General features: G+C 40.8%; 1 protein-coding gene across 3 annotated transcripts in view; it reads right to left on the bottom strand.

Annotated features, from left to right (window-relative positions):
* Nucleotides 1-27,377, bottom strand: part of TAF1B (TATA-box binding protein associated factor, RNA polymerase I subunit B) — a 59,284-nt gene that overhangs the window by 21,684 nt on the left and 10,223 nt on the right. The window contains exons 5-8 of one of the 3 annotated variants that reach the window (XM_055122323.1): nt 25,508-25,603; nt 23,468-23,624; nt 22,632-22,788; nt 16,599-16,698 (exon numbers count right to left, since the gene is read on the bottom strand). In XM_055122323.1, coding sequence (XP_054978298.1) covers nt 16,599-16,698; nt 22,632-22,788; nt 23,468-23,624; nt 25,508-25,603 — 510 coding nt within the window. Of the gene's footprint in view, nt 1-16,598; nt 16,699-22,631; nt 22,789-23,467; nt 23,625-25,507; nt 25,604-27,377 lie in introns of those variants that run through there. The other 2 variants (XM_004609415.2, XM_055122324.1) reach the window with 2 other exon arrangements.

Raw genomic sequence — 27,377 nt, 5'->3', positions numbered from 1 at the left:
AAAGGGAAAACAAACCAAAAAAAGATGGTTATTTCTCGTCATCAGCCAGCGTGGGGCTCTGGCTTAGTTGATAGTCTGGTATAATGTCTGCAAGCAGTTTTTGGAACCAAAAGTAATACGCTGGTATCGGCCCCGGCTCGAGATTCTACCAGCATCCCGCTGTTCCAAGTACATAATAATTTATTCCCTTGTATCCCATTCCCACGCCACCAGGTCCGTGTCAGCTTAATGGACATCATACTATGGTTAACGCCACGCCGCGTTTCTTCCCGAGAAAGAAGGATATTTCTTCTCAGCCGGCGTGGGGATATGGCTTAGTTCAGTCTATAGAGATGGCTACCACTTTGGTAGCCTTCAATATTTCAGCAAAAGACTTACTATTCTTGTTAGGATTTCCCACCAAAGTCCGACCCGTTAAAAGGGAACCATTTCATATTGGTGATGATTAAATGACAATAGGTTGTGCGGCCATGGCAGTGGCCTCTCGGCTTTGAATTTCTGTATAAAGTCCAGGGAAAGTACAGCCAGAAATTACACGTCGCTACAAACTTTAACCCTATTATGGTGCCCCCAAAGTCCAACCCATTACAAAGGAACCATTTCATATTGACTTAGCGGATTTTAATGGTAGCACTACTGAGTCTCAGAAAACTCTCCCTGGTCTTACCCGTGGTAGAGTGAGACAGTACTTGGTGGCAGGCTGAGGATGGGGTGGGCTAGAGCTGCCCCAACCTGAAGGTGCCAAGCTGGAGAGGCTGCTCTACTGACACGGCTGCCCCTCGCCCGTCTCCATCAGCCTCCGCTCATTAGTATTCAGGTTCGCAGTTCAGAAGGTTAGCTCAATACTGGCTGGTGTTACAGGGTTTAAGTGTAATAGTTAAAAATCCACAATTCAATTTGATACTAATCTTTCTCTATTAATAATTTATGTAATATAAATTTCTTACAGAATTCAGGATAATCTGTGAGCTAACATTATGTCCACTTTCAGAGCACTTCTATAATGTACTGGATATACTACTTTTATTTTTGTAATTTCTATTTTTGTAATTTATAAACATTCTTGATACTTGTAAACATTGATTATACTACATATTTTCTTCATTTTCTCATTTGTTCTTATACAAATATTAAAATTAGAATCTAGTCTATGTAAGCATCTTTGAAAAATAAAAAAAGATGAAAAACAATCCCTCCAAGGTATTTATAGTTGAGAAGGGAAGATATGGCATACAAAAATAACTAGAGAACTAAATAGGAAGCTATTAAGTACTTATTACGTATCACAAATAAGTTTTTATTATCTAGGGTTTTTTTAAGGCTTATGGGATTTCAGAAAAATTTAAATTTCTGATATGGCAGGGACTTGTAAAATTGGGTCACAATGCAAACCACGTTCGGAAACCTGACTGATACTCTATTACAGTTGGGCATCTACACATTCTATGACAAAGCAAGACTGCTTCTACCTCATATATGAGGGAACACACATGTGGTCCTTGACACAACCCAAGCACTCACACAAGCAAAGCAAGTGGTCTACTACTAAGCCGCATCCCTAGCCCTGAAACCACTTTTCAGAGGTGGCTAATGAATTTTTAATGATCATTCTGCTAACTTTTTTAAACCTAAGCTCTATCAGTATTATTTAAGTTGTTTCCATTTTCATATTAGTATGAATAATGTCACAATAAGCATGTGTTAGTCGTATTTTAAAATGACTATTAAGGGGCTGGAGTAATAGTATAATGGGTGGCGTTTGCCTTGTATATAGCTGACCCGGGTTCGATCCCCGGTATCCCATATGGGTCCCCAAGCCCTGCCAAAAGTAATTCCTGAGTGCAGAGCCAGGAGTAACCCCTGAGCAGTGACACCCCCCCCCAAAAAAAAAACAACTTAAAAAACCAAAGTGATCATTTATAACTTTAAAAAAAATCACTACTAAGGTACCTGATCAATACAGAAATTCATGAAACCTAAAATACAATAAAATACAATAAAGACAATAAAATTACTCATAATTTAGAGGGAGGAGCACTATAAGGATCTTGGTGGACTTTTTCCTCAGCCCTATGACAATCCATATTTGTAATGTTGGTATTAAGTGCAATAACTTCCTGGATATTTCTACTTGGATGGCTCTACTACAACAAACTTGTATTATGCCAAGTGGGTCTTCATCATCTTCACTCACAAATATGATTCCCCCATCCGTATTCCCTACTGAGACACAAAAACAAACACTCAAGGATCGATCACAGCTCCCTTTGCTCACACCTCACTTGCACTTAGTCATAGTTACTCTTCACCTCAAAGCTGGGTCTTGATTACTGTTCTCTCTCCCCACTCCCATTCCCACTGCCCTCCCCACGCCTATTATGCCAGGCCAGTTAACTGATACCCTGTACCTCCTTTAGCCGCTTTCAAACTAGCAGCAAGAGTGATGTTCCAAAATGCAAATCTGATGAAACTGAAAGATATCATGTTAAGTGAAATAAGCAGGAAGGATAAACATAGGATGATATCACTTATATGTGGGAGTTTGAATGCAACTCAAACATATGTGAGGGAATGCAATTACCCTGGGATCCTGAACTTGCACTTCAAGGTGTATGATATCACTTATATGTGAGGGAATGCAATGTTTTAAACGGGGAATGCCCAGATCAACCTTGGCTGGAGGAGAAGGAAAGAAAGAGTGGAGGGGAGGAGGAGAAGAGACAGAAGGGAAGCAACAGGGGCCAGGTCAGGGGATTGAGGTACATTGGTGTTGTTATGGAATGATAGAGCTGAATTTCCAAACCACAGTTAATAACACTGAAATCAAGACACCCAAACTTTAACATCTCAATGTAGAAAGGTGTCTGTTGAGAGGGCAGGCTGGAGGTGTGGGGTGGGTATGGGATGGGACCTGGGAACACTGGTGGAAGGAAGCAGATGGTGGTGGTGGGGACCGTAGCTGTAACACTGTGTGTCTAAAACTTAACTAGGAATAACTTAGTAAATCACAGTGCTTTAATTAAAAATTTTTTTAAATGTAAATTTGACCTATCCCTCCCCAATAAGTTTCCTAATAGTTTCAATGCTTTAGGACAAAGAGCTCCCATCTGCTAGAGAACATCTGCACAAGCTGAAATAGGTGTGTCTTCTTCATGTTCTGTGGTTTCACCTAATATTATACTGTGTGAGCATCTTCTATGTCAAAAGCTGGACTGTGACAGGCAGGGATACTTACTACTATACTAACGAGGAGGAAGATTAAACTTTAGAATCAAAACTTTTTTTGTGTGTGTGTGTTTTCATTTTGGGTGACACCCGGCTGCTCAGGGATCACTCCCGGTGGTGCCCAGAGGACCTTGTGCGGTGCAGAAGATGAAACCGGGGTTGGCTGCATACAATGCAAACACCTTACCCTGCATCCTATCTCGGGCCCTAAAACCAGCACTGTGGGTTACTATTCTTCCTCTGTGAATCTATTAATCCCCCCCCCTTTTTTTTTTTTTGCTTTGGGTCACACCTGGCGATGCACGGGGCTTACTCCTGGCTCTGCACTCAGGAATTACTCCTGGCGTGCTCAGGGGACCATATCAGATGCTGGGAATCGAACCTGGATCAGCCAAGTGCAAGGCAAATGCCCTACCCGCTGTGCTATTGCTCCAGCCCCCTATTAATTCCTTATTATTGTATATCAAGAGAATGATCCAGACAGTCTCTTGCTCACATGCCTGGCTGTCTTCCCCAGGGCCCCTTGGTGGGGATGGGCTCCAGCTTCCCTCCCCACCCCGAGCAGAGCTGAAGACCACCAGAACCTAGCTACAGCCATGCTGGAGGCCCCTCTCCACACGTTCGGACAGGCCTCATGCATGAAGGTACTGGCAGAAGAACCCAGGTGTGTGTAATTCCATCAACGGCCAACATCCAGAGAGAGACTTAAAAGCAAGCTCTTAGAAGCACGGGGCCACGCGCTATCTGGGAGAAACTGGCAATCTTCTGATCTTTCCACCTTCAACAGAGAAGAGGCCAGGCAGTCTGGTGAGCAACTCGGCTGGAGAAATGCTCTGGACCCGAATCCGGGCCAACAACACCAGGGACCTTTTCTAAAAACTGAAAACATACAATCTTTTAATGACAAACCAATTATCAAATGCTTCCTTAGTAGGGCTGTCTTCCTTGGGGGGAAACTCCAACAGCAATAGTGAGTTTTGTTTTGCAATATGGAATGTAATCAAGGTAGAGAGAAAATGAAGTGAAATTCATCAGTTATACAGTTGGGGGGGGGGTCTGTGGCGGGGGGTATACTGGGGATTTTGGTGGTGGAATATGGGCACTGGTGAAGGGATGGTGTTTGAATATTGTATAACTGAGACATAAACCTGAAAACTTTGTAACTTTCCACATGGTGATATAATAAAAATTTAAAATTAAAAAAAAAAAAAGAAACTGGCAATCTTCTGAGAGTTTCCTGCCCACATGGGACAGCCATGCAAGCTTCCCATGGTGTATTCATACACTAAATCCAGTAACAAACTGGATCTCATTCCCCTGACCCTGAAAGAGCCCCCAGTGCGACATCGTTGGGAGGGCCAGTAGAGAGAGACTTCTAAGATCTCAGGGAAAGGACGAAATGAGAGGTTACTGAGACCGCCCGAGAAATAGGTGATTAACGGGTTTTCGTGATTCATGATTCGTGATTGTATATCAATGTTATACATAATATACATACATACAAGATAGGTATTAAAAAGTTTTTATTTCTCCAGAAAATATAGTATGATACTGAATTTTTAAAACTGGAAACAAATTAGTAAATAGTCTTCAACTAATTTTGCAAACAGTTACATACATTAAAAAAACAAAAATAACAAATGTTAGTGGTATCCATGAAAAAAATAAAAGGGAGATGTTTTAATTTGCTCTTTATATTTAACTTTCTATAATCAGTCTGAATATATTTTACTCAGTCTGAATATATTAATTTTATAATAGCACTGTCTGTAGCATTTTCATCCCGTTGTTCATCGATTTGCTTGAGCGGGCACCAGTAATGTCTTCATTGTGAGACTTGCTGTTACTGTTTTTGGCATATCAGATATGCCACGGAGAGCTTGCCAGGCTCTGCCATGTGGGCGGGATACTCTCAGTAGCTTGCCGGGCTCTCCGAAAAGGATGGAGGAATTGAACCTGGGTTGGTTGCATGCAAGGCAAATGCCTTACCCTCTGTGCTATCGCTCCAGTCCCAAATTAACTTTATAATAAGAAAAATAATATTCAAAAGCATATCATGGTGTCTATAAAAAATTAAACACAAAATTACCCTGTGATCCGGAAACTTCACTTCAAGGTATATGATTGAAAGAATTGAAAGCAAGAACAGGTACTGTTATACCATATATGAATATTACTCACAAAGCCAAAAGATAGCAACAATCCAAATACTCATGGATAAGTAGATATACAAAATGTGACATTTATTTACAATGGAATACTACTTAATCCTTAAAAGGGAATAAAATTCTGACATCCAACAGCATGGAGAAATCTTAAATATGCTTTTGTTATATGAAATACACCAGATAGAAAAGGACAGACCGTATTGTATGATTCCACTTGGATGGGGTACTTACAATAACCAAATCCATAGAACCAAAAAGTGGAATGACAGATGTTAGAGGCTGGAGTAGAGGGAATGAGGAGCCAGTGGTTGAATGGATGCAGAGCTTCAGTTTGGAAAGACTAAAAGCCATCTGGAAAGTGATGGTGCTGATGGACGCGCAATGTGAACACACTTAATTCTACTGAAAGGCACACCTAAAGATGGCTGACTCTTTTGTGGTATGTATTCATTTTGTTTGGGGGCCATACCCAGCAGTACCCAACAGCTACTGCCAGCAAGGTATATAGGGTTGATCCTAGCAGTGTTCAGGGGACTATGTGGTGCTAGGCATTGAACTAGGCCTCCCACTTGTAAAGCAAATGCACTAGGTCTTTGAGCTATCTCCCTGGCACAGTGCTAAGTATATTTCAATACATATTTAAAAGTATAAAAGTAAATGTAAAAAAGCATATGTCTACAGGGGGAAATTCCCAACATATTAGAGCATAATTAGAATAATAAAGTTAAAGTTAAATAAATTCTGTTTTTTTTTGGGGGGGTCACACCTGATGATGCACAGGGGTTACTCCTGGTTCACACACTCAGGAATTACTCCTTTTGGTACTCAGGGAACCATATAGGATGCTGGGAATCAAACCTGGGTCAGCCGTGTGCAAGGCAAATGCCCTACCTGCTGTGCTATCGCTCTAGCCCCATAAATTCTACTTTCTAACATTCACTTTTATGATATATAAAATATCTTTGCAACTGTATAATTAGCAACAAAAACATATGTTGGAAGGAGTTCCTAAATTGCAATTATGAATCTGCCTTTCCCAGAAGACAAATTACACTGAAGAACATCATATATGGCTCTCTTTCTCAGGGTCTCTGTCCAGAAGTTATTATGCTTCTGGACCCAATATGAGACTGAATGGTTCATGTATTAGCATTCTTCTTAGTGCTGCCATTGAAACAATTTCTTTTTTTTTTCATTTTTTTTTAATTGAATCTCGGTGAGATAGACCCTTAAAAAGCTGTTCATGATTGCATTTCAGTCATACAGTATTCCAACACCCATCCCTCCACCAATGTACATCTCCCAGCACTAGTGCCCCCAGGTTCCCTCCTATAACTCCCCGCCCCCCACCCCTTCCTGCCTCTATGGCAGGTGCAATGAGGCAATTTCTGAGAACACACATTTCTGTCCAGGGGATATCACGGGAAGGGGCGGAATGCTAGCTTCCAATTCCAAGGGCACCTCAAGTGGTGGCCCACTGGCTGCTGCAAGGTTGCTCTGGAATGTCCCTACACAGCTGGATCCCTACACAACTGCTCCCGAACCAACTGAGCCAGGCCAGTCTGGGGCTTGCAACGGCAGCCCAGCAGAGACACTGTTGCACAGAAATCTGGGAACCCTGTTACTTAGCAGCAGATTAGAGGATGAGAGTGGTGAAATATTTTTGGCTTAGTCTCACTGTTTTACAATGGGGAAATTAGGCTCCAACTCTGACAAGATTCTAGGGGCTGGGGAGAGAGCCTAGAGGGTTAGGGCACAGATGCTGCTTGCTCCAACAACGCATGGTCCCCAGGACCAAGCCATCAGCACTGGATTTGCCGTTAGGTGTGTGGTATTGCTAACGTACAAAGTGAAATAAGAGGGTTATTAGAATCTTGTTTAAAACTCTGCTCGATAGTAAGGTATCATAGCATTTTGTTTTATACTTACCCTATGGCCATCTAAGTAGTCAAATTTTACCTCAATTCTTTTATGAACAAGATCTTTTATGAAGAAGGACTAACAAAAGAAAGAGGTACAGGGGCCGGAGCGATAGCACAGTGGGTAGGGTGTTTGCCTTGCATGTGGCCGACCCGGGTTTGATCCCCGGCATCCCATATGGTCCCCCAAGCACCGCCAGGAGTAATTCCTAAGTGCAAAGCCAGGAGTAACCCCTGAGCATCGCTGGGTGTGACCCAAAAAGCAAAAAAAATAATAATAATAAATAAGAGGTACAGAGAAAAGACTGATCTGCACTGCACAAAGTCCCCTCTCAATCAGCATCACATACAAAGGCTTGTTAAAAGTACAGATTCCTGGATCCCACATGAGTTACTGAATCAATCTCTAGTGTTGGGTTAAAAATCTGCAATTTAGGGGCTGGAGCAATAACACAGTGGGTAGGGCATTTGCTTTGCATGCTGCCGATCCGGGTTCAATTCCCAGCATCCCATATGCTCCCCTGAGCACTGCCAGGAGTAATTCCTGAGTGCAAAGGCAGGAGTAAAGTAACCCCTGTGCATTGCCAGGTGTGACCCAAAAAGAAAAAAAAAACCCTACAATTTAAACAATCTCTCTAGAATTTCTTTTAAAGTTAGAGCTTTTTAATCTATTATTGACTCTGTGTGTGGGTTTCACCCCCCCTTTTTTTTTTGGGTGGGGGCAAAAAAGTGTGGACTCAGCAGTGCTCAGGGCTTATTCCTGACTCTGCTCTCAGGGGTCACTTCTAGTGGGCTTGGAGGACACATTTGGTGGTGGGGACTGAACCCATGTTGGCACATACAAGGCAAGTGCCCTATCTGCTGTACTATCTCTTGAGCCCCTCACCAGGATATTCGTAAACAAAAACACAGTGGTTTCCAATTCTCATTTTTCCTGCAATCTGGAAGAGACCCCAAGACAATTTCACAACACAGGCTGAAAAAAAAAAGAAGTGTAGCTACAAATTCCATAATAGTAAACAAAGTGGAGGAGGCCAGGAGCAAAACATCAGCTGGGTTCTACTCCTGAAGTCTGAAGGGAGGAGCAAGAGTGAGGGAGCTTTAATACCTGCTATGGTTGCACTTGTCTTAATCTCCCTTAGGTAGATGTTAAGCCTATCAGATAATTATTCTAACAAAGACTGCATAAACACTCTCAAGAGCTATATGTGGTCTAGAGAGTAAGGTGGCGAACAAATGTAGAGTTTGAAGATTCAGGATATATTAAAACTTGATTCACTAGAACTTTTTTTGGAGATACTTGAAAAATAATTGGCATATCTGGAAGGTTTTCCTCCCCACTTCTTTTAACTGAGAGGAACGTAGTTTCACAGAGGGTGTAAGATTACACCAAGGCAAAATGAATCATCATGGCAAAGCGCCACTCAACAGGTTTGGCAGAACCAGCATTACATCTTTTCTTTTTACTCATTCAGAGAGATCATCAGAATGTTGTTGATCAACATTCAAGTACTGGAGATGTACTGCAGAGTGAAGTTCCAGTTTCCTCTTTATCCCTTTTTGCTGAGTCTAGTGATGCATGATGAAATGACTAATTCTTGAAAGGATTTGGAAGCACTGTCAAAGGACTATGATTGAACAGTACGTGTATTACATATGATCTATGTAGAAATCGGTTTAAAATACACTAAAATAAAGAATATCAAGGCCAAAAAGACAGATGTACTAGTACTGGCTGTATGTTAATAGAAGAGTAAATTGTGTCTATTATAGGGACAGTTGTGTCTAAACCTAATACTTTGGTTCAACCATAATGTTATTACTATAATTATCAATGTATATTATTTTTGGTAGTTTGTATACAGATGATCCCCCTGAAAGAGGTTAAATTCCAACTTATTCTACCATATGGGCTGAAATATTTTTGTTAGAAGTATCAATATTTGAATCAACACTATAGTACAGCTTTTTTTTTTTTTTTTGTCTTTTGGGTGACACCCAGCGATGCTCCGGGGTTATTCCTGGCTCTGCACTCAGGAATAACTCCTGGCAACACTTGGGGGACCATATGGGATGCCAGGGATCGAACCGGGGTCAGCCGTGTGCAAGGCAAACACCCTACCTGCTGTGCTATCACTCCGGCCCCAGAATTCTTTTTTTTTTTTTAATTTTATTGAATCACTGTGAGATAGTTAAAAGCTTTCACGTTTGGGTTACAATCACACAATGATCAAACACCCATCCCTCCACCAGTGCCAGAATTCTTAAATAAAACATAAAGTGGCAGGGAGTGGGCTGGAGTGATAGCACAGCGGGTAGGGTGTTTGCCTTGCACACAGCTGACCCCGGTTCAATTCCCAGTATCCCATATGGTCCCCTGAGCACCGCCAGGAGTAATTCCTGAGTGCAGAGCCAGGAGTAACTCCTGTGAATCACCAGGTGTGACCCCCCCCAAAATAAACCATAAAGTAGGGGCTGGAGATGTGGTTCAGCTGCAGAACAAATGGCTTACATGTGTGAGGTCTAAACCCCCAAGAAAAAGAGAGTAAGAAAGAGAGAAAAGGAGGGGAAAGAGAGGTAGAAGAGAGGAAACAGAAGAGTAAAAAGGAAAGAAATAGGTAGAGAGAAACAGTAGGAAGAAAGAAAGAAAGAAAGAAAGAAAGAAAGAAAGAAAGAAAGAAAGAAAGAAAGAAAGAAAGAAAGAAAGAAAGAAAAAGAAAGGAAGAAGGAAGGAAGAGAAAGAAAAAGAAAGGAAGGAACAAAGGAAGGAAGGAAGGAAGGAAGGAAGGAAGGAAGGAAGGAAGGAAGGAAGGAAGGAAGGAAGGAAGGAAAGAGGAAGGAAAAAAGGAATGAAAGAGAGAAAGGCTAAGGCAGTAAAATAAGGTAGAGGTTGCTTCTAATTAAAAAGGAAAAACAATTTAAAGACTACCTAGAATTGGGTCTCCCACAGAAAAAAAAAAAAGGAAATGGCTGGAAGTATGAAAGCTTAACTTGCACATCTGTGTCCTCTCTTGAGCTCTGATTTTGAACAGAAGCAATATCAGGAAAACTCAAACTCTCAAGAAATGCCTGGAAAAGGAAAATAACACACACACACACACACACACACACACACACACACACACACACACACACACACACACACACACACCCCCTTCATTAACACCTTCTATGTTTCTATTCTCCTAAATTTAAGTGAGTTTAGTTAAGTTTATTGTTATGGGAAGGGGGGCACTTAAATACTAACAGAACTCAAAGGAAATAGTTCACCTAGGATAAAGGTTTATGGGTCTTTAGAGCTCATTTCTTCCCCCCTCTTGGTATTTAAGGTGTGTGCAATTTTCTGAAATAACAAAACCAAAACAAATACAGAAAAACAGTCCCCAGCAGCCCCCCCCCCACAAGCCCCAGTGCCATTATCTTCATCACCATCTTCTAGAACAATTGCACCTTTTGTCATTTCTGGTGGAGGCACAGCTGCTGAAGAAGCCAAGACTTAGCGGGGAAAGTTAAGACATGGAAAGACGAAGAAAAAGCTTCCTTTGTTAATGAAAAGCCGTTTCCATTTAAAAGTTTCAACATACTACGGAATAGTGAATGCACTTTTGTGAGCACAGGCAAGGCACACAATGAAGAAAAGCTGCCTGTCAATTAAATAAACAGTCATTTGAAGGCATCCCAGGCCTTCAGAAAAAAAAGAGGGGTGGGTGGATGAGAACAAGGAGGAAGTGGGGACTATTACTAAATGTGGCTGAAAACATGTCTAAAAAGTATAATGACTATGGCACATTGGGCTTCTAAAGTCATAGAGTCATTTGTTACAACGGTAAGATACCACAAGGTTAAAATGTTCCTTAAAATCCACTTAGTTGTAATAAAGTGTTCTAGCATGCATTTAAAACAGAGTGCTTGGGAAAGCATTTTATTGAATTTCACAAATATTCCAGTGAGTTTATTTTCCTTCATGAAGCAATGTCTTAAGACAGGTAAGGACAAGCTAGAGTTTCTGTTACACAACAGCAGGCGCTTGTGATAAACCTGATTACAATACCCTGTCAGAGGTGAACTTCCTGCTTAGCTATTAAAAAAAAGAAAAAAGAATACAGTGCCTCACCCTTATTCTGGTTCTGAGGCAAAGACTCAACTGGGAAAAAGCTATTGCTGTGCATGCACCTGCTAATCCAAACTTAAAATAGGACTTTCTATAACAAAGGAAAATGAAGAAGGAATAAAATTAATGCTAGAGTTAATGTCAAAGTACTATGATATATTATTTATGAAGGATCAAATGAATTCCAAGCATATTATGATTCACAGAAAAGTTCACCTTGCAATTTTAGTGTGCTGGAATTATCTTAATGATTCTACATCTGCCATGTAATAACAAAAAAAAATTTTTTTTTAATGTTCAAAGTCTAGTGTTATGTAAGCCTGTGGTGACCACATTATATGAAATAAAGTCTTGGTCCTAGGGCTTAGAGCATTTCTGAAACATGTTGTCAGCCTGCACAGACAAAGACAAAGCTTATGAACAAATACACATTTATGAATTGATGACCAATGAGGTCTTGCCAACCAAACAGGAGACAGTAATTGGTTTTGGCCTCAGGATCAGAGCTGGGAAAAGCCTTTTGCAGTCTTCCTCATTAAGATCTGTCTGACAAAACTGCCAATTGGTTAACAGCGATGTTTCAATTTCATATATCCTTACTCAAAAAGATTAAAAACTGGTATCTTGAAGAACAGATAATTCCAAAATACTTTCTATTTGATTTTGGAAGTGTTACCAGCAGATTTACCTTTGTCATTGTTTGCGTTTAGGTTAGCATAAAACCAAGTTCCCATTCATCTGGGAAGCAGAGACAAGGAGCCCTGAACATGCTAGGATCATTAATGCAAACTAACACAAACACCTTCTGACTGGAGTAATTCACTATGATTTCAGTAGATCAGTGGCCAGAACAAATGAAATAAGATTATCTCGCACATTGGTTCTTCCTGCGTTGATACCAACACACTCCTAGTTGGAGATGCAAGACACACACAAATAAACCCAGGTATCACATATAGCCCTTTACTGTTCTGCTTTAGAAATTCTGTCTTGATAACACTTTCGAGCTGCTTTCGAAATATATATATGTATATATATACATATATATATACATATATATATTTATTGGGGGTGGTGGTGCGGGGGGTAGGGGGTTTGAACCACACCAGGCTGCGCCCCGGGCCTCTAGTTCTATGCCCAGGTGTCACTCCTGGTGACCATATGTAGTGCCATGTACACATGGATAGAGCCTGGGTTAGCAGTGTGCAAGGCAAGCACCTTACCTACTATTTCCTATCTCTGACTCTGCCTTTAAAATTGAAATGAACAAAAATATTCTTTTTCTATAACTGTAAACCATGAAGAATGATAATAAAATAAATAACCATGAACGTGAAACATCACAAAACATTTGTACTGACAAGCGTACTCCTTCCCTACCCTCATTACCTCCCTCCCCCTCTACCCCCACAGAAGTAACTAGTATCCTAAAATGTGATCATCATCAACTTACTTTTGAGGGGGAGGGGCACACTTGGCTGTGCTCCAGGCTACTCCTGGCTCTCTGTTCAGGGACACTCCTGATGCACTGGGGGACCATATGGGACGCCAGGGATCAAACCCAGGTCAGCCATGTACATGGCAAGTGTCTTACCTGTTTCTCCAGCCCCCCACAAAAAGTGTTTTTAAAGAGCTCTGCATGATATATGAAAAAGTCAAAGGGCAATGCTTTTGTACCATGATGTAATTTATTATTATGCACATCATTTCTATACAAAAATTACTCTTCTATTTTACCCCAACCCTTATTCAGGTTAACTTGGAAACAGTCTACAAAAGAGATAATTACTAAGAAAATATTTTGTGTAAATAAAATACTATTCCATGACTTTCCAAAAACATGGTCTACTTGGGAGAAAATGTTAACACAAAGATTTGATTTGTGACAATATTAGTATAAATCCTAGTATCTAAATTCAAGGCATTGGGGCTGGAGCGATAGCACAGCGGGTAGGGCGTTTGCCTTGCACGCGGCCAACCCGGGTTTGATCCCTGGCATCCCATATGGTCCCCCAAGCAATGCCAGGAGTAATTCCTGAGTGCAAAGCCAGGAGTAACCCCTGAGCATCGCTGGGTGTGACCCAAAAAGCAAAAAATAAATAAATAAATAAATAAAAAATAAAGAGACTTTAAAAAAATTAATAAATAAATTCAAGGCATTAATGAACGAGATACACTCAGGCATTTGAAAAAGAATTATTTAGGAAGAAGCACTCAACTACAAAGGTTTGAGATATTGCTACTTATTATCTCAGAATAAGTAATCAGAGCTCGGGAAGAAAGGAAGAACCATTTCAGACATCTGACCACAGAAAGCACGGGACTCTAACCCTTGAAAGAGAAACCTGGAGCCCCAGTTCACTGCCAGGGGCAGTTTCCAAGTGGTTGTGCAGGTGGTAGAGAGAGAAACAGCTTAGTGGTCTTGCTGAGTCGATTAGAGAGATTGGAGTTCCTGGAAGCTCAGATGGTTACATAATTTGCAGGCAGAGAACCAGCAGGAACTGAGAGAACTCCCGCATTTACAAACGTATCTTGCCTGAGTAACAATCTGCTCAAGTCTGAGTAACAATCCGCTCAAGTCTCAGAGAAACTAGACATAACGTGTGTGGGGGGGATGTGTTGTTGGGCCACAGGACTTAGATTTAGCCTTCAGTGAATCCAAAAAAGTTCCAGATCTTACTCAGAAGGTCTCAAAGTCAGAATGTACAGATGGAGAGACTGAGTAACTGGGAACATGCGCTGAGTCTTGGAAAGGCAGGCATTAGTAGCTGGTGGGGCCAAGTTCTAACATATTTAGGCTCAGGACCTCCTATTTCAAAAAGGTCAAAAATAGGCCTGCAAAGGATCAAACTGAGTGACAGTGCAGTGGTTAGGGTGCTTGCCTTGCAAGTGGCCAATCCAGGTTCAACCCCTGGCATCCCATATGGTTCCCCCAAGACCCACCAGGACTGATCCCTGAGTGCAGAGCCAGGAGTAAGTCCTGAGCATGGTATGACCGAACTCCCACACCACCAAAAAAAAAAAAAAAAAGATCAAATTTATCGCCATCCTTCCTAATTATACTCCAGAACAAAAATCCTGTATGCAACAACATAAAATTCATATCTACATCCAATCAAAATTAGAGGTATTTAAAGCATCAGGAAAATATGACACATAACCAGGAGAAAATTGATCAGTAGAAAAGTAGAAAATATATCCAGAAATAACAGCACAGTAGCACTGTCATCCCACTGTTCATCGATTAGCTCGAGCGGGCACCAGTAATGTCTCCATTGTGAGACTTTTTTTTTTGCTTTTTGGGTCATACCCAGCGATGCTCAGGGGTCACTCCTGGCTCTGCACTCAGGAATTACCCCTGGCCATGCTCAGGGGACCATATGGGATGATGGGAATCGAACCCGGGTCAGCCTCGTGCAAGGCAAACGCCCTACCTGCTGTGCTATCACCCCATCCCCTCCATTGTGAGACTTGTTACTGTTTTTGGCGTCCCCAAAATAGCAGAGATGATAAAATTAGGTAAACATGTAAAACCATTTATTATAAAGAATATCAGAACATACTCGAGAAAACAAAGAGAAATATCAACAATGACACTGTCTAAAATGATAAAAAAATTTAAAAAATAATACTAAAATAAAATGTCTAGATATAAAAATTATATAAGCTCTGAAATGAAAACTAAACTAAGTTTAACAACACTTACGCAGAGACTGTTAAATTTGAAGAATGACCAAAGAAACAACTGAAGAGAAAACAGAAAAAGAGAGAGCAGGACAATATCATGGGATTCTAATATGAAATTAACGTCCCAGAAAAATATCAGGAGGAAGGAGAAAAATAAAGAAATGATGAACGAAGGGGACATTTTGAAAATAAAAAGATCATAAATGGTTACTTTAAAAAAACTCTATGCTTGTAAGCTGGAGAACCTAGAATAAAAGGGTTCTAACCATTTCTTGGAACCTATAACCAACCTCCCAAGATTGATTAGGAGGAAGCAGAAAACCTGAACAGAACAATCTCAAGTAGGGTAATTGAAACAGTAATTAAAAATCTCCCCAAGAACAAGAATCTGGATCCATCTGGGTTTTAGTGAGTTCTACTAAACCATTAAAAAAAAAAATTTATTACTTATATTTCTCAAACTCTCCCAAAACACCAAAGGAATGGGACTCCTTCCCAACAGCTTCCATGAAGCCAACATTACCCTAATACTAAAACAGAAAATCACAAACTGATACCTCCAATGAATATCAATGCAAAGATCCTCTTAATGAACAAAATCTTAATGAACCAAACCAACAATATATCAAGCATTTCATATACAATGATCAAGTGGGATTCTTGGGATACAGGAATTGTTCAATCTATGCAAATCAATTAATGTAACATACCTCAGCAATAAAAAGAAAAAAGATCATACCAATTGGAGGAGATAAACCTTTTTAAAAGATTCAACACTCATTCATGATTAAAAAAATCAAAATAGGGATAGAAAGAACACACCTCAAGATTGGAACAACTGTTTACAACAAACCCACAGTCAGTATCATACTCAGTAATTAAAAAAAAAAACAAAACCTTCCTTCCCTCTGAGATCAGGCACAAGGCAAGAATAGAAAATCAAAGGGAATCAAGTTGGAAAAGAAGTTAACTATCACCATCTCCAGATGAGATGATAATACATATATTGAAAATCCAAATACGCTGCTAAAAAAAAAAACTCCTAGAAACAATAAACCCATACTGCAAAGTAAACCAAAACTAAATCAATACACAAAATTCTCTATGCAAACAAACAGAGGAGAAAGAAATAAAAAAGACAACTCCATTTAAAATACTGTCCCAAAACAGGAATCAACTTAACAACCTCTTTCCTCCTCAAAAACAAAAATATAATATCTTCAGGCATTATGTATCACTGCATGCAACAAGCTTATTTACCTGTTCCCCCCACCCCCCAACCATCATATCCTTCTGGCTCACTGATTATGCTATGTGTGCAAATAAAATTTTTTAATTGGAATTACCAGAAGACTTTCTACAAAATATCTAGCAGTATCAACAACATATGTAATTTGCAGTGTACACGTTACACAGGGTAGGAATATGGATCACCACACTGCTCTCGTGCCTCATTAGTATGACAAAGTGAAAAAGAAAATAACTTACCTCTATAGCAAAGATTCCTTTGTCGCGCCCATACAATTTCATCTCTTCTGGAAAATGCTCAAAAGCATTTATGTAAGGAATATGGTCCTCTTCAACAAATCTATATTGTTAATAAGAGTTTTAATCAGAGGTATATATGAATTTAGAAAAGTAAACTTCTGAAAACGCTATTTCAAAGACTAGGTAAGAATCTGTTAGGCATATTTTATTTCCCACATATTTTTAGGGGTGATGCACCTGAAAGTATCTCTTATTCCCTGCACTCACATGTGGAAAGCACTGAATTATCTCTGACTAGAGACATGAGATGTGTCTGGGGTTCATATCCGTTCACCAGTTCTCCCAGCAGGCTCGCAGGCACTGCATTGCTCCTATCTCTGCTCGCCTCACTTCAGTAGTGGCTCTGCATTCTTAAACCACTTTTTCATGGAGACCTTCCTTGAGCCTGTTTTCCTTGGTAGAAGAGCTGCCTTTCCCCAATACCTATGACAGTGTATGCTAGAGGTTTGTGACTGGAAGGATAAGTAATCAGAGGTCTCTCCTATTTGCTCACCATCCCATATTAATGTCTCACACTTAGGTGATCAAATGCACTTTTCTAAGTACCAAAAAAATTTAGTATTTACTCATTTAACAGAAACTTTAGTACTATATTTCCACCCCTCTTACAGACTTAGGGACATAGCAGCAAATAAAACAGAAAAACAGGGCTGGACACTTAATACCTGTATTGCAAACCACAACACCCAAAAGGAGAGAGAGAGTAAAAGGAAATAAGCCTGCGACAGAGGTGGGAGGGATACTGGGATCATTGGTGGTGGAGAATGGGCACTGGTGAAGGGATGGGTACTCCATTATTGTAGGACTGAAACGTAAGCACAAAAGTTTGTAAGTCTTTAACTACCTCATGGTGATTCACTTAAAAAAATTAAAAATTAAAAAAAAAATAGGGCTGGAATGATAGTACAGTGGATAGGGCACTTGCCTTGCACATGGCCGATCCCCTGAGCCCTGTCAAAAGTGCTTCTCTGGATGAATTCAGGAAGCATCCGATACACTCCACCCAACAGGAGACCACTGTTTTAGCTATGTCTCCAAAAATTCTCTACTTATACTTTTATTGCATCTTTCAAAAATGTAAATCTGGAGCCTGAAAGATAGTACAGTGATAAGCCATCTGTCTTGCACTCGGTCAATCTGAGTTCAATTCCTGGCACCTCGTACAGTCCCCCAAACTCTGTCAGGAGTGATCCCTGAGTGCAGGGTCAGGAGTAAGTCCTGAGCACAGTTGGGTGTTGTCCAGGAACAGAAACATTTAAATCTGTGACAAGTTAGACATAATAGTTTGGTTCTTCATCAGGATAATTAAGAAGCCCTGCATGGGAAGGGAACCGTCATGTCTACCTGCAAAACATATCCTGAGCCTGCTCACATCATTCCACTTCTACAATCACCATCTGACTCCAAGTCACTGTGTCTGCCTGAGAACAGCAAACGACCACTTGGGCTCTCTGCTTCCACCAGGTCTATCGAGAAATCCATTGTCTTCACTGTTGCCTGAATCTGAGCTCTTTCAGTGATTTATTATCTACTGAACTCTCAGTGACATTTCCTTCTGGAGTGATAAGGTGCAGGGTGTGGTTTCCACAACCTTGTGAGTATATTAGAAATCACTAAATAACACACTTATAAAAGAGAAAATTTCACATACAGAATTTATGGCTTGCTTAAAAAAATTTTTTTTTGGGGGGATGAAGTATACACCCAGCAGTACTCAGGACTTACTCTTGGCTCTGCACTCAGAGATCATTTTTGACAGAGTTCAAGGGACTATATGTAGTGGCAGGGATTGAACCTAGGTCCAAAAAGGACATATGTGTGTGGTGTGTGTGTGTGTGTGTGTGTGTGCGTCCATTGTGAGACTTGTTGTTACTGGTAATGTCTCCATTGTGAGACTTGTTACTGGTTTTGGCATATCGAATACGCCACGGGTAGCTTGCCAGGCTCTGCCATGCGGGTGGGATACTCTCGGTAGCTTGCCAGGCTCTCCAAGAGGAATGGAGGAATTGAACTCGGGTTGGCTGCATGCAAGGCAAATGCCCTACCCACTATGCTATAGCTCCAGTCCATATATATGTATGTATACACACACACACACACACACACACACATATACACATATATATAGCCATTTCAAGGCAATGCTCTTTAAATAATTTTTCCCAAGGTTGGCAGCAGTTTTTAAACTTCAGCATTTATAAGATGCCCTTGGAGGGCTTATTAAAACTGAGATTACCAGGCCCTACCCCCCAGAGTTTCTGACTCAGAAGGTTTGGATGTGTCCAATAATCGACATCTCTAACAAGTTCTCAGGTGCAGCTGATGCTTCAGGTCAGAGGTCACACTTGGAGCTTTCTTCAAAAGAGCAGAGAAAAACCAGTGGTCACAGTCTCTTCCTCTATTACTAAACTTTAGGTCCCACAAAGCAAAAGAAACACCTTCCAGCTAGCTAGATCCAATCTCCTTAAAGAGCCTTTAGAATTCCCCTTGGAAAGGGGAGGGAAGGAGAGAAGAAAGGAGGAGTTGAGAGGGAGGAAAGGAATAAGAGAGTGAAACAGGTAAGACCCAGTATTTTACTCCTGTCCCTTCAACCATATAAACTACTTCTCTCTAAAAATTATATGGGATAGGGGCTGGAGCAATAGTACAGCAGGTAGGGCGTCTGCCTTGCATGCAGCTGACCTGGGTTTGATTCCCAGCATCCCATATGGTCCCCCGAGCACCACCGGGAGTGATTCCTGAGTGCATGAGCCAGGAGTAACCCCTGTGCATTGCCAGGTGTGACCCAAAAAGCAAAATAAATAAATAAATAAATGATTATATGGAATAAATATTATTTTCTCTTATCTTGTTAGATTTCTGGGAGAATTCTGTTCAAGACTGCCCTGGGTAGGATGGCTAGCCCCAGGTAGGATGGCTAGCCCCTTTACCCAGCATTCATGATGTGGTAGGATTGAGGTTGTGGTGGATCCCTTTGGTCCTCAGTAGAAGAGAAGTTGAGTGACACAAGACCACAGGCACAGGGTTTAGTTAGGGCACTGCTAAGTAATCCGAGTGAACAGAGGCAGAAAGGAACGGGAGGAAAAATGGCTTTGAGAGTTACTCTGGGAGGGTGATTAGCTGATAGGGTATAATAACTAGCTGTATACATAGAAAGGAAAGAGTTGAGCATGATTCCTAGTTTCTGAATAGCCTGCATTAATATGCACTATATTTACACAGGAAACACTACAGAAGGCTGGGCTAAGGAAAGAAGAGTATGAACCTCCTGGTCGTGCTAATTTTGAGATAACATAAAGACATCCAAGAGGTGTCCAGTAGGGATATATATATGAGTCTGGCCCTGAGCAGACAAGTCTGGGCTGGAGATACAAATTTGAAAGCCATCATCATATAGAAGGTAATTAAAGCCTTGGGAAAGGATGAGATCACCCAGTGAGGACATACAGACAAGGCCTTTAACTTAATAGTAAAGTTCACTGAATCATGAACTATCTGCATGCAGAGTTAATCATTTCTGAAGAAAAAAAAAAGCCTTATTATTCAGTTGATGTGGCCAAATTCAAAGGCACCATCATCATTTATGGGAGGCATTTTATTTAATCAAAGGGCCTAGAGCCAATGATGATGATGATGATGAAGAAAATAAACACAATAGTAATAGTATTAAGTTCTTATTATGGGTGAGGCATTGTTCTGCTTTTATGTACTCTAATTATTGAAAGTAGTATCTACCATATTCAGTATATATTATTAACCCCAGTTTATCAACGAGGAAATAGAGACAGAGAAATTAAATAACTTACTCAAGGTCACATAACATACCAATGGCAGAGTCAAGATTCAAACAAAGGAGCTCTAAATCTTAAAACCACACTACACACTGATTAAGTCCAAATATTATTACTTAGAATACATGTAAAGCAAGGGGGAGATAACCACATTAACAATTTTGGTACATTTCTATTTAATGGGAAATTCTTACATACAATGTCATAATTTACTCATAAACTGTAAAAACCTGCTTCTTCCTCTAAAAACCCAGCAGCTGCCAACTTCCAAAACCCAATAAGAAGTACATGTACATGGGTTCAGTGATGGCAAACTCCAGGCCTCAAGGAATAGGGATGGGCCGGTCCCTCTCTCCCCCGTCCCCCTGGGACCCTGGAGGTCATGCCTGCAAACTGCCTCCCGCTGCCACTTAAGCTCCTTAATGGCCAAGACCCAGACAAACCGAGCAGCTCGATGCAGAGATTTCTCCAGACCCTAATTATCTAAAATTTTAGAATTCTAAGAGCACACGGCCACTCTTGTGGCCACACAACACCCTGTGCTATTCATAACAAACAATACCAAAGAGAGTGTGGGGGAAATTGTCTGTCATAGAGGCAGGGGGCGGGGGATACTGGGGACCTTGGTGGTGGAAGATGTGTACTGGTGGAGGGTTAGGTGACCAATCATTGTATGACTGAAACTCAAACAGGAAAGCTTTGTAACTGTATCTCGTGGTGATTAAAAATTACTAATAAAAAGAAATAATAAAGATTCTGAATTTGAGAAAAAGTAATGTGGAGTTCATGCCCAATTCAATCAGCTTAAGCAATGGCTGAATAAACAGCAGTACTCCTACACTGAAAAACCAAACCAAACCTGCATCTTGTCTTCGGCTGGAGAGACAGTGCGGTGGTGCTTGCCTTACATGTGGTGGACTCAGGTTCGATCCCTGACATCTCCTATGGTCCCCTGAGCCCCTCCAGAACTGATCCCTGACAACTGCTTGGGTGAGACCCCCCCCAAACAAAACAAAATTCTGTTGATTACCTTGAAAAATATAAACACTATCTACTTAACAGGTTCTTCCAATAGTTTTGTTTTCCATTTTACCTTATAAACATAGACAGCCTAAATTTTAGTTTATAATACATGTGTATGCTTTTGTGTTAAATACCAATATTCATTTGCCAATATAAAAAGTTATCTGTTCATCTTGTCTTTTAGAAATAAAAAAATTCTTAATAATATTACTCAAATGTTGGGGCCGGAGCGATAGCACAGCGGGTAGGGTGTTTGCCTTGTACGCGGCCAACCCGGGTTCGATCCCCGGCATCCCATATGGTCCCCCAAGCACTGCCAGGAGTAATTTCTGAGTGCAAAGCCAGGAGTAACCCCTGAGCATTGCTGGGTGTGACCCAAAAAAGCAAAAAAAAAAAAATATTACTCAAATGTCACTTTTCTTTTTTGTTGTTTATTTGTTTGCATGTTTGGGGTCCATACCCAGTGGTACTCTTGGCTTAATGCTCAGGGGTCTATGAACTGCTGGGAATTAAATCCAGGCCATGCACTCCAGCTGTTGAGATCTTTCTGGTTCTAAATGTCATTCTTTATCTTCAAAGAATTTTACTCACATTAGAAAATTAATTTTCTAGGGGCTGGAGCAACAGCACAGCAGGTAGGGCATTTGCCTTGCACGCAGCCGACCCAGGTTCGATTCCCAGCATCCCATATGGTCCCCTGAGCACCACCAGGGGTAATACCTGAGTGCAGAGCCAGGAGTAACCCCTGTGCATCGCCGGGTGTGACCCCCCCCAAAAAAAAAGAAAATTAATTTTCTAACATCTCATGTAACGTAAAAACTGAGAAGATTAATAGCTCAGGGAGGATTGTATTTTAGAGTTCAAATTAAGTCTACCCAGTCTTTCTAGACTGTTTTCAGTTAAAACCTAGTAAAATTCAGGGTCCAGAGCTATATTACAGCGTATAGGGTGCTTGCCTTGCACATAGTCGACCTGGGTTTGATCTCCTGCATCCAGTATGGTTCCCAAGCACTACCAGAAGTGATTTCTGAGTGTAGAGCCAGGACTAACCCCTGAGACAGCCGAGTGTGGCTCAAAGTCCCCAGAAAAATTAAAATAACTAAAGGGTTGTTTCCCTAGTTCACACAAATAATGAGTAAAAATATTATAATCAGCTTGCCTCAAAAGATCTGAGAGAGTGATTGTCTCTCTCTGCCAGAGCAATGACAGGTAGCAGAAAGCAAGTGTCTTCGGCACAGTCATCTTCATGATTCCCTTCTCTTTTTGCTGTGAATACTCTACACCATCAAGTGAACCTGAACAGATGGCCGCCGTGTCTTAGGGGATGAAGAAACACTTTTTCAAAGAGCAAGTAATGATTCAGGACAACAAAAGATAAACAACAAAGAATCGATAGAGGCATTCTATATATCTTAAAATTGGGCTATGTATCTTACAACTACAAAGAGCAAATCATTCATTTTTGTAAGCCAAATTCCTTCCCTTAAAATATGAATAATTTTACAAAATAACAAGTATCATCATCATCACCATCACCATCACCATCACCTGGTGCTAGGGGTTGAACCCAGGGTCTCATATATGCAAAGCACATTCTCTACCATTGACCCAACCCACATCCATGATCTGGATGAAATTATTATTTTAAAAAATTTTTTTATTAAATCACCATGAATTACAACTTTACAAAGTTATTAATGATTGTTTCAGGTGTACTCCAGCACCAATCTCTTCATCCGTGTCCATGTCCCTCTCTCACAGTCTCCAGATTTCCTCCTGTCCCTCAGCCTGCCTCTGTAACAGGAACATGTTCCCTCCGCCACTGTCACAGTATCCCCTTCTCTGATCTCTCCCTTCTCCCAGCCCACCTTGTGGCAAGCTTCCTACTGAAGAGCAGTTTATATGATCTACTTATTTTTTCAGACATTCTTAATCTTAAGATTCAGATTAAAATTCCACTCTTAAAGTTCCAGGTATTCTGATTCTCATTCCTACCTGCCTGTGATGCTCTCATGGTGGGGAAAGGCTGTTGAGAGTAGTCATCAGACTGAGACTTGGATCCACTTTCAGCAAAAGAAGGACAGCTAAGGTCACTTAGCAGGTCAGGCTCACTATCCCAGTCTGAATGACTCAGACTATCTCCTAATACCTGCTTACAAAATAAAAAGCCTTTAAGGTTAAAACAATTTCCATTAAGGTACACAATCACAAGCACCATAAAAAAATAAAACCACTAAAGAGCTGAAACTATTTACCGAACCCCTAGGACCAAAAGACCTTCATTTCATCACTGTGCTCTCTGTAAGATTTTAGCAATGCTTGTCAGAAAAGAGAATTCCATTAAGGGAAAAAAAGCAAGGGAAAACAAATGACCAAAGGCAACAGAACCGAGCTCAGGATGACAAAAAGGGGTGGGTGTGGGGTTGGGTGTGTAGTTGAGTGCATGGGACAGACACTCTATAGAGGGTGTGGTGTTGGTACTTTGCATGCTTAAAACCCAATCATTAACAGCGTTGTAAATCATGGTGTCTAAAATGAGTAATTTACAAAAATTTTAAACATCGAGAATCCCACTTTCATTAACATGGCTCTCGCAGCTCTAGTACCTGCACCAATAAAAACACTGGCTTCTCTTTACTGAGTCTGCTGGGTAACTCTGCTCGAAACTTTTTTCATAATTCCATTTCCACTGTCTGGACTAGCCTTTCGTCAACTTCCTCCAACACACTTTATCACAGGGCTTCTGAAACATTTGCCACTTGTGACCCCCTTTTGGCAGCAGAAATGCCACATGGGAGGGCACTACCAGAAAACACCATGGAGTCATTACGTGGTTGATTTCTGTGGCTGCATATTCAGAAACATTTTACCGCTGCCAGAAATTTCATAACCCCTGCATGACCCCAAAGGGGGTCACAACCTAGCATTCATGAAACTAGGATCTGTCACCTCTTCTTCAAGGATGTGTCATTTCCTGGAATTCCAGTGGCACATATTATTTACAGCAATTAATCAACAAGGTTATATCTCTTACCACTGTTTAATTCTTCACACACTGCTGAAACAGCAGTCAGAATGCTCCCTAGGAAGGGCAGCTGACTGGCTGACCCTAAAGGTCTTAATAGCTGATACAGCTCTGAGGAGCAGATCGTGGTCAAAAAGCCACGATCTTAGCCATGCAACCCAAGAAACTTGGGTCTTATCATAAAGAGATAAGACTTCCTGTTAAGGAAGCTCATACGAGAATGAAATATACAAGACGCAGGAAAGGGGGTAAGATGCCACTAGGCACATCCCATCTCTATAGGTACAACTCACAAACAACGTTTTAGATCTGATATAGTTTAGGCAGAAAGCTTCCAAATAAATATGTCCAACATAGATCTATCTCTTGCCTGCAGACATACATCTGAGTCTTTGACATTTCCTCTTGGAGGTCTAACAGCTGTCTCAAATCTGTGTCTAAAATAGAACTACCAACTTTCCTGCTCCACCAGTTCTGTCAGTTGATGACAACTCCTTCCTTCCCGCTGCTCCCAAAACCTTAGCGGTCCTCTGGATGACTTCCCTCTTTCTCTCATATGCTGCTTCCAATACACCAGGAAGTTTTGTTGGCTCCATCCCAAGTTTAATTAGAATTCTACATTATTTCAGTGCTTCAGACTGTGTTTTACTTTATATATTTCGGGGGGTGCTGGGGATCGAACCCAGAGCTCATGTGATGCATGTGCCCCACCATGGAGCTGTATCTCTGACTGCTACAAAAACAAATTTCTTTAATAGCATAACGATATACATTTCTTAAGTTTCCATTTAGAAATTAACCACAAGCTTGTCTCAAGTAGTCAAATAAGTTAAAATTAATTGTAAAGTCTAAATAAGTGGCCCTGTAAAATCACTGGGCTATAAATCACTGAAAGTTCTCTGACAAGTATTCTAACCTCCCCCCGCCCAAGTCCATCTCTACTTCAAACTAGAGATGTCAAAGAAACACCTGAAAAAACAAAACTAAACCCTTATCAGATTGTAACTTACCGTAACTTTCCTTTTTCTGGTATAAACTGGGTTTTTGCAATACGCCTGCTTGCTCTTCTGAAGGTAGCGCTTCCAAAAATTATGTAAAACTTCATTCTAAGTGGAGGGAAAGGAGATGACTGGGGTTGCGTTGACAGACACTGACTGGCAGGCAGACCAGAACCACAGAACTCCTGGCATACTGCCTCCCATCTTACTTCAGCTTAACTTTCCTGCCAACTTTTCCTTAAAAAGGAGTATCAGGTATATGAGATACGCTGAATAAAATCTTTATAATCTTAAATTTTTCAAAAAGAAAGAGACTGGGTCCGGAGTGATAGTACAGCAGGAAGGAGTTTGCCTTGCACGCAGCCGACCCGGGTTCAATCCCCGGCATCCCATTATGGTCCCCCAAGCCACTGCCAGGGGTAATTCCTGAGCACAGAGCCAGGAGGAACCCCTGAACATTGGTGTGTGACCCAAAAAAGAAAAAAAGGAGAGAGAGAGAGACTGGTTCCTTGAAGTCAATCTCATTAATTAATCTTATTAATCATATCCCTCTGACTACTGGAAGAATCATTTTTCCACACTTGTTTAAAATCCTTTTTTCTAGGACAGCAGTACCCAAGGGATGTAAATAAACAGTACGTGCAAAAGAACGTTTTTTTGAGCTCAGATATTTGGGAAACATTGGGTGGGACAAATTAAAACAACTTTGCATACTCACTGGTACAGTTTATATGTTAATAGTGTGCTTATTTTCAAGGGGCTGTGTTGTGTGAATATCTCAGTATTCACAACTTGAGATTGAGAGTCTCTTGTGTGTGTATGTGTGCACGGCCTGCCAGGACTTGGATTCCTCAGAATGCCCTTCGAAGAGCGATGCATTAAACAAGTGCTCCCTCACTCATAAATGTGTGTCAGAATCATCTGATGGCTTGGTGAAACATCGCTGGACTGCATTCCAGGATTCCTGTCCTAGCAAAATTGTTCTCTCCTGTTCTCTTTTGCTCCTGGTCTGGAGCAGGACTCAAGAATTTGCCTAACTAGTTCCCAGGTGTTACTGTGGCTGCAGGTCCGGGAACCACTCTTTGATTTTGCTCTTCTTAGAAGTACCATAGTATCTGTGTTGAGCTTTACTTCATATCCTCATCTAGCTCAAGACATTTCAGGAATCCTGTTAGTAGCCATTTTTTTTTTTCTAGTAGCAGGTAGATCATGAGCATCTTTGGGAATGAAGTGACATTCTGAGACATTCTCTTCATTCTGGTTGGAGAGACAGCTTGTATGTGAGGAATGGGTAGCACCAAGGTTCATACAGGTGCGCCTTATTTTATTGTGCTTTGCAGATACTGTGTCTGCAAACCAATCAAAAGACTATGATTTACTGAAAGTTCAGATGATGGTTAGCAATTTTTACCTATTTAAGTATGAAATACTTAAAAGTTAAGGTATGCCAATTTTTACATTATGCTATTGTATATTTTAGTAGATGACAACTTGGTAGAAATATGTTTTTTTTAATGCAGTGGGAAACCAAATAATTCATGTGACTTTATCACAATAAATATTTTATTGTGGTCTATCACCAAGCCTAAAATACCTCCAAGGTGGGCCTATTATGATATCTTTATGTGACAAAAAGAGAGGGAAGAAAAATGAAAGATCATTATGGATGGATATCGTCAAGACTAGGTTTTAGAGAAATTTTGCTGTTCAAATCAGTGTCTGGGGCAAACTGAAGAATGAATTAAATGCACTCTGGGCCTACCCTGAAAAATGTGGTACAGTAATTGAAAATCTGAAAATGTACATGACCCTGGCGACACTGAGCAGCAACTAACACGGCTCCGGGTTGCGGGACTGGAACACATCCGAGCCGCTGGGGGGG

This window comes from Sorex araneus, chromosome X (assembly GCF_027595985.1).
Source record: "Sorex araneus isolate mSorAra2 chromosome X, mSorAra2.pri, whole genome shotgun sequence".
Classification (NCBI taxonomy): Eukaryota; Metazoa; Chordata; class Mammalia; order Eulipotyphla; family Soricidae; genus Sorex; species Sorex araneus.
The sequence above is the reverse complement of the archived record's forward strand: the minus strand, read 5'-3'. Positions and strand labels throughout refer to the sequence as shown.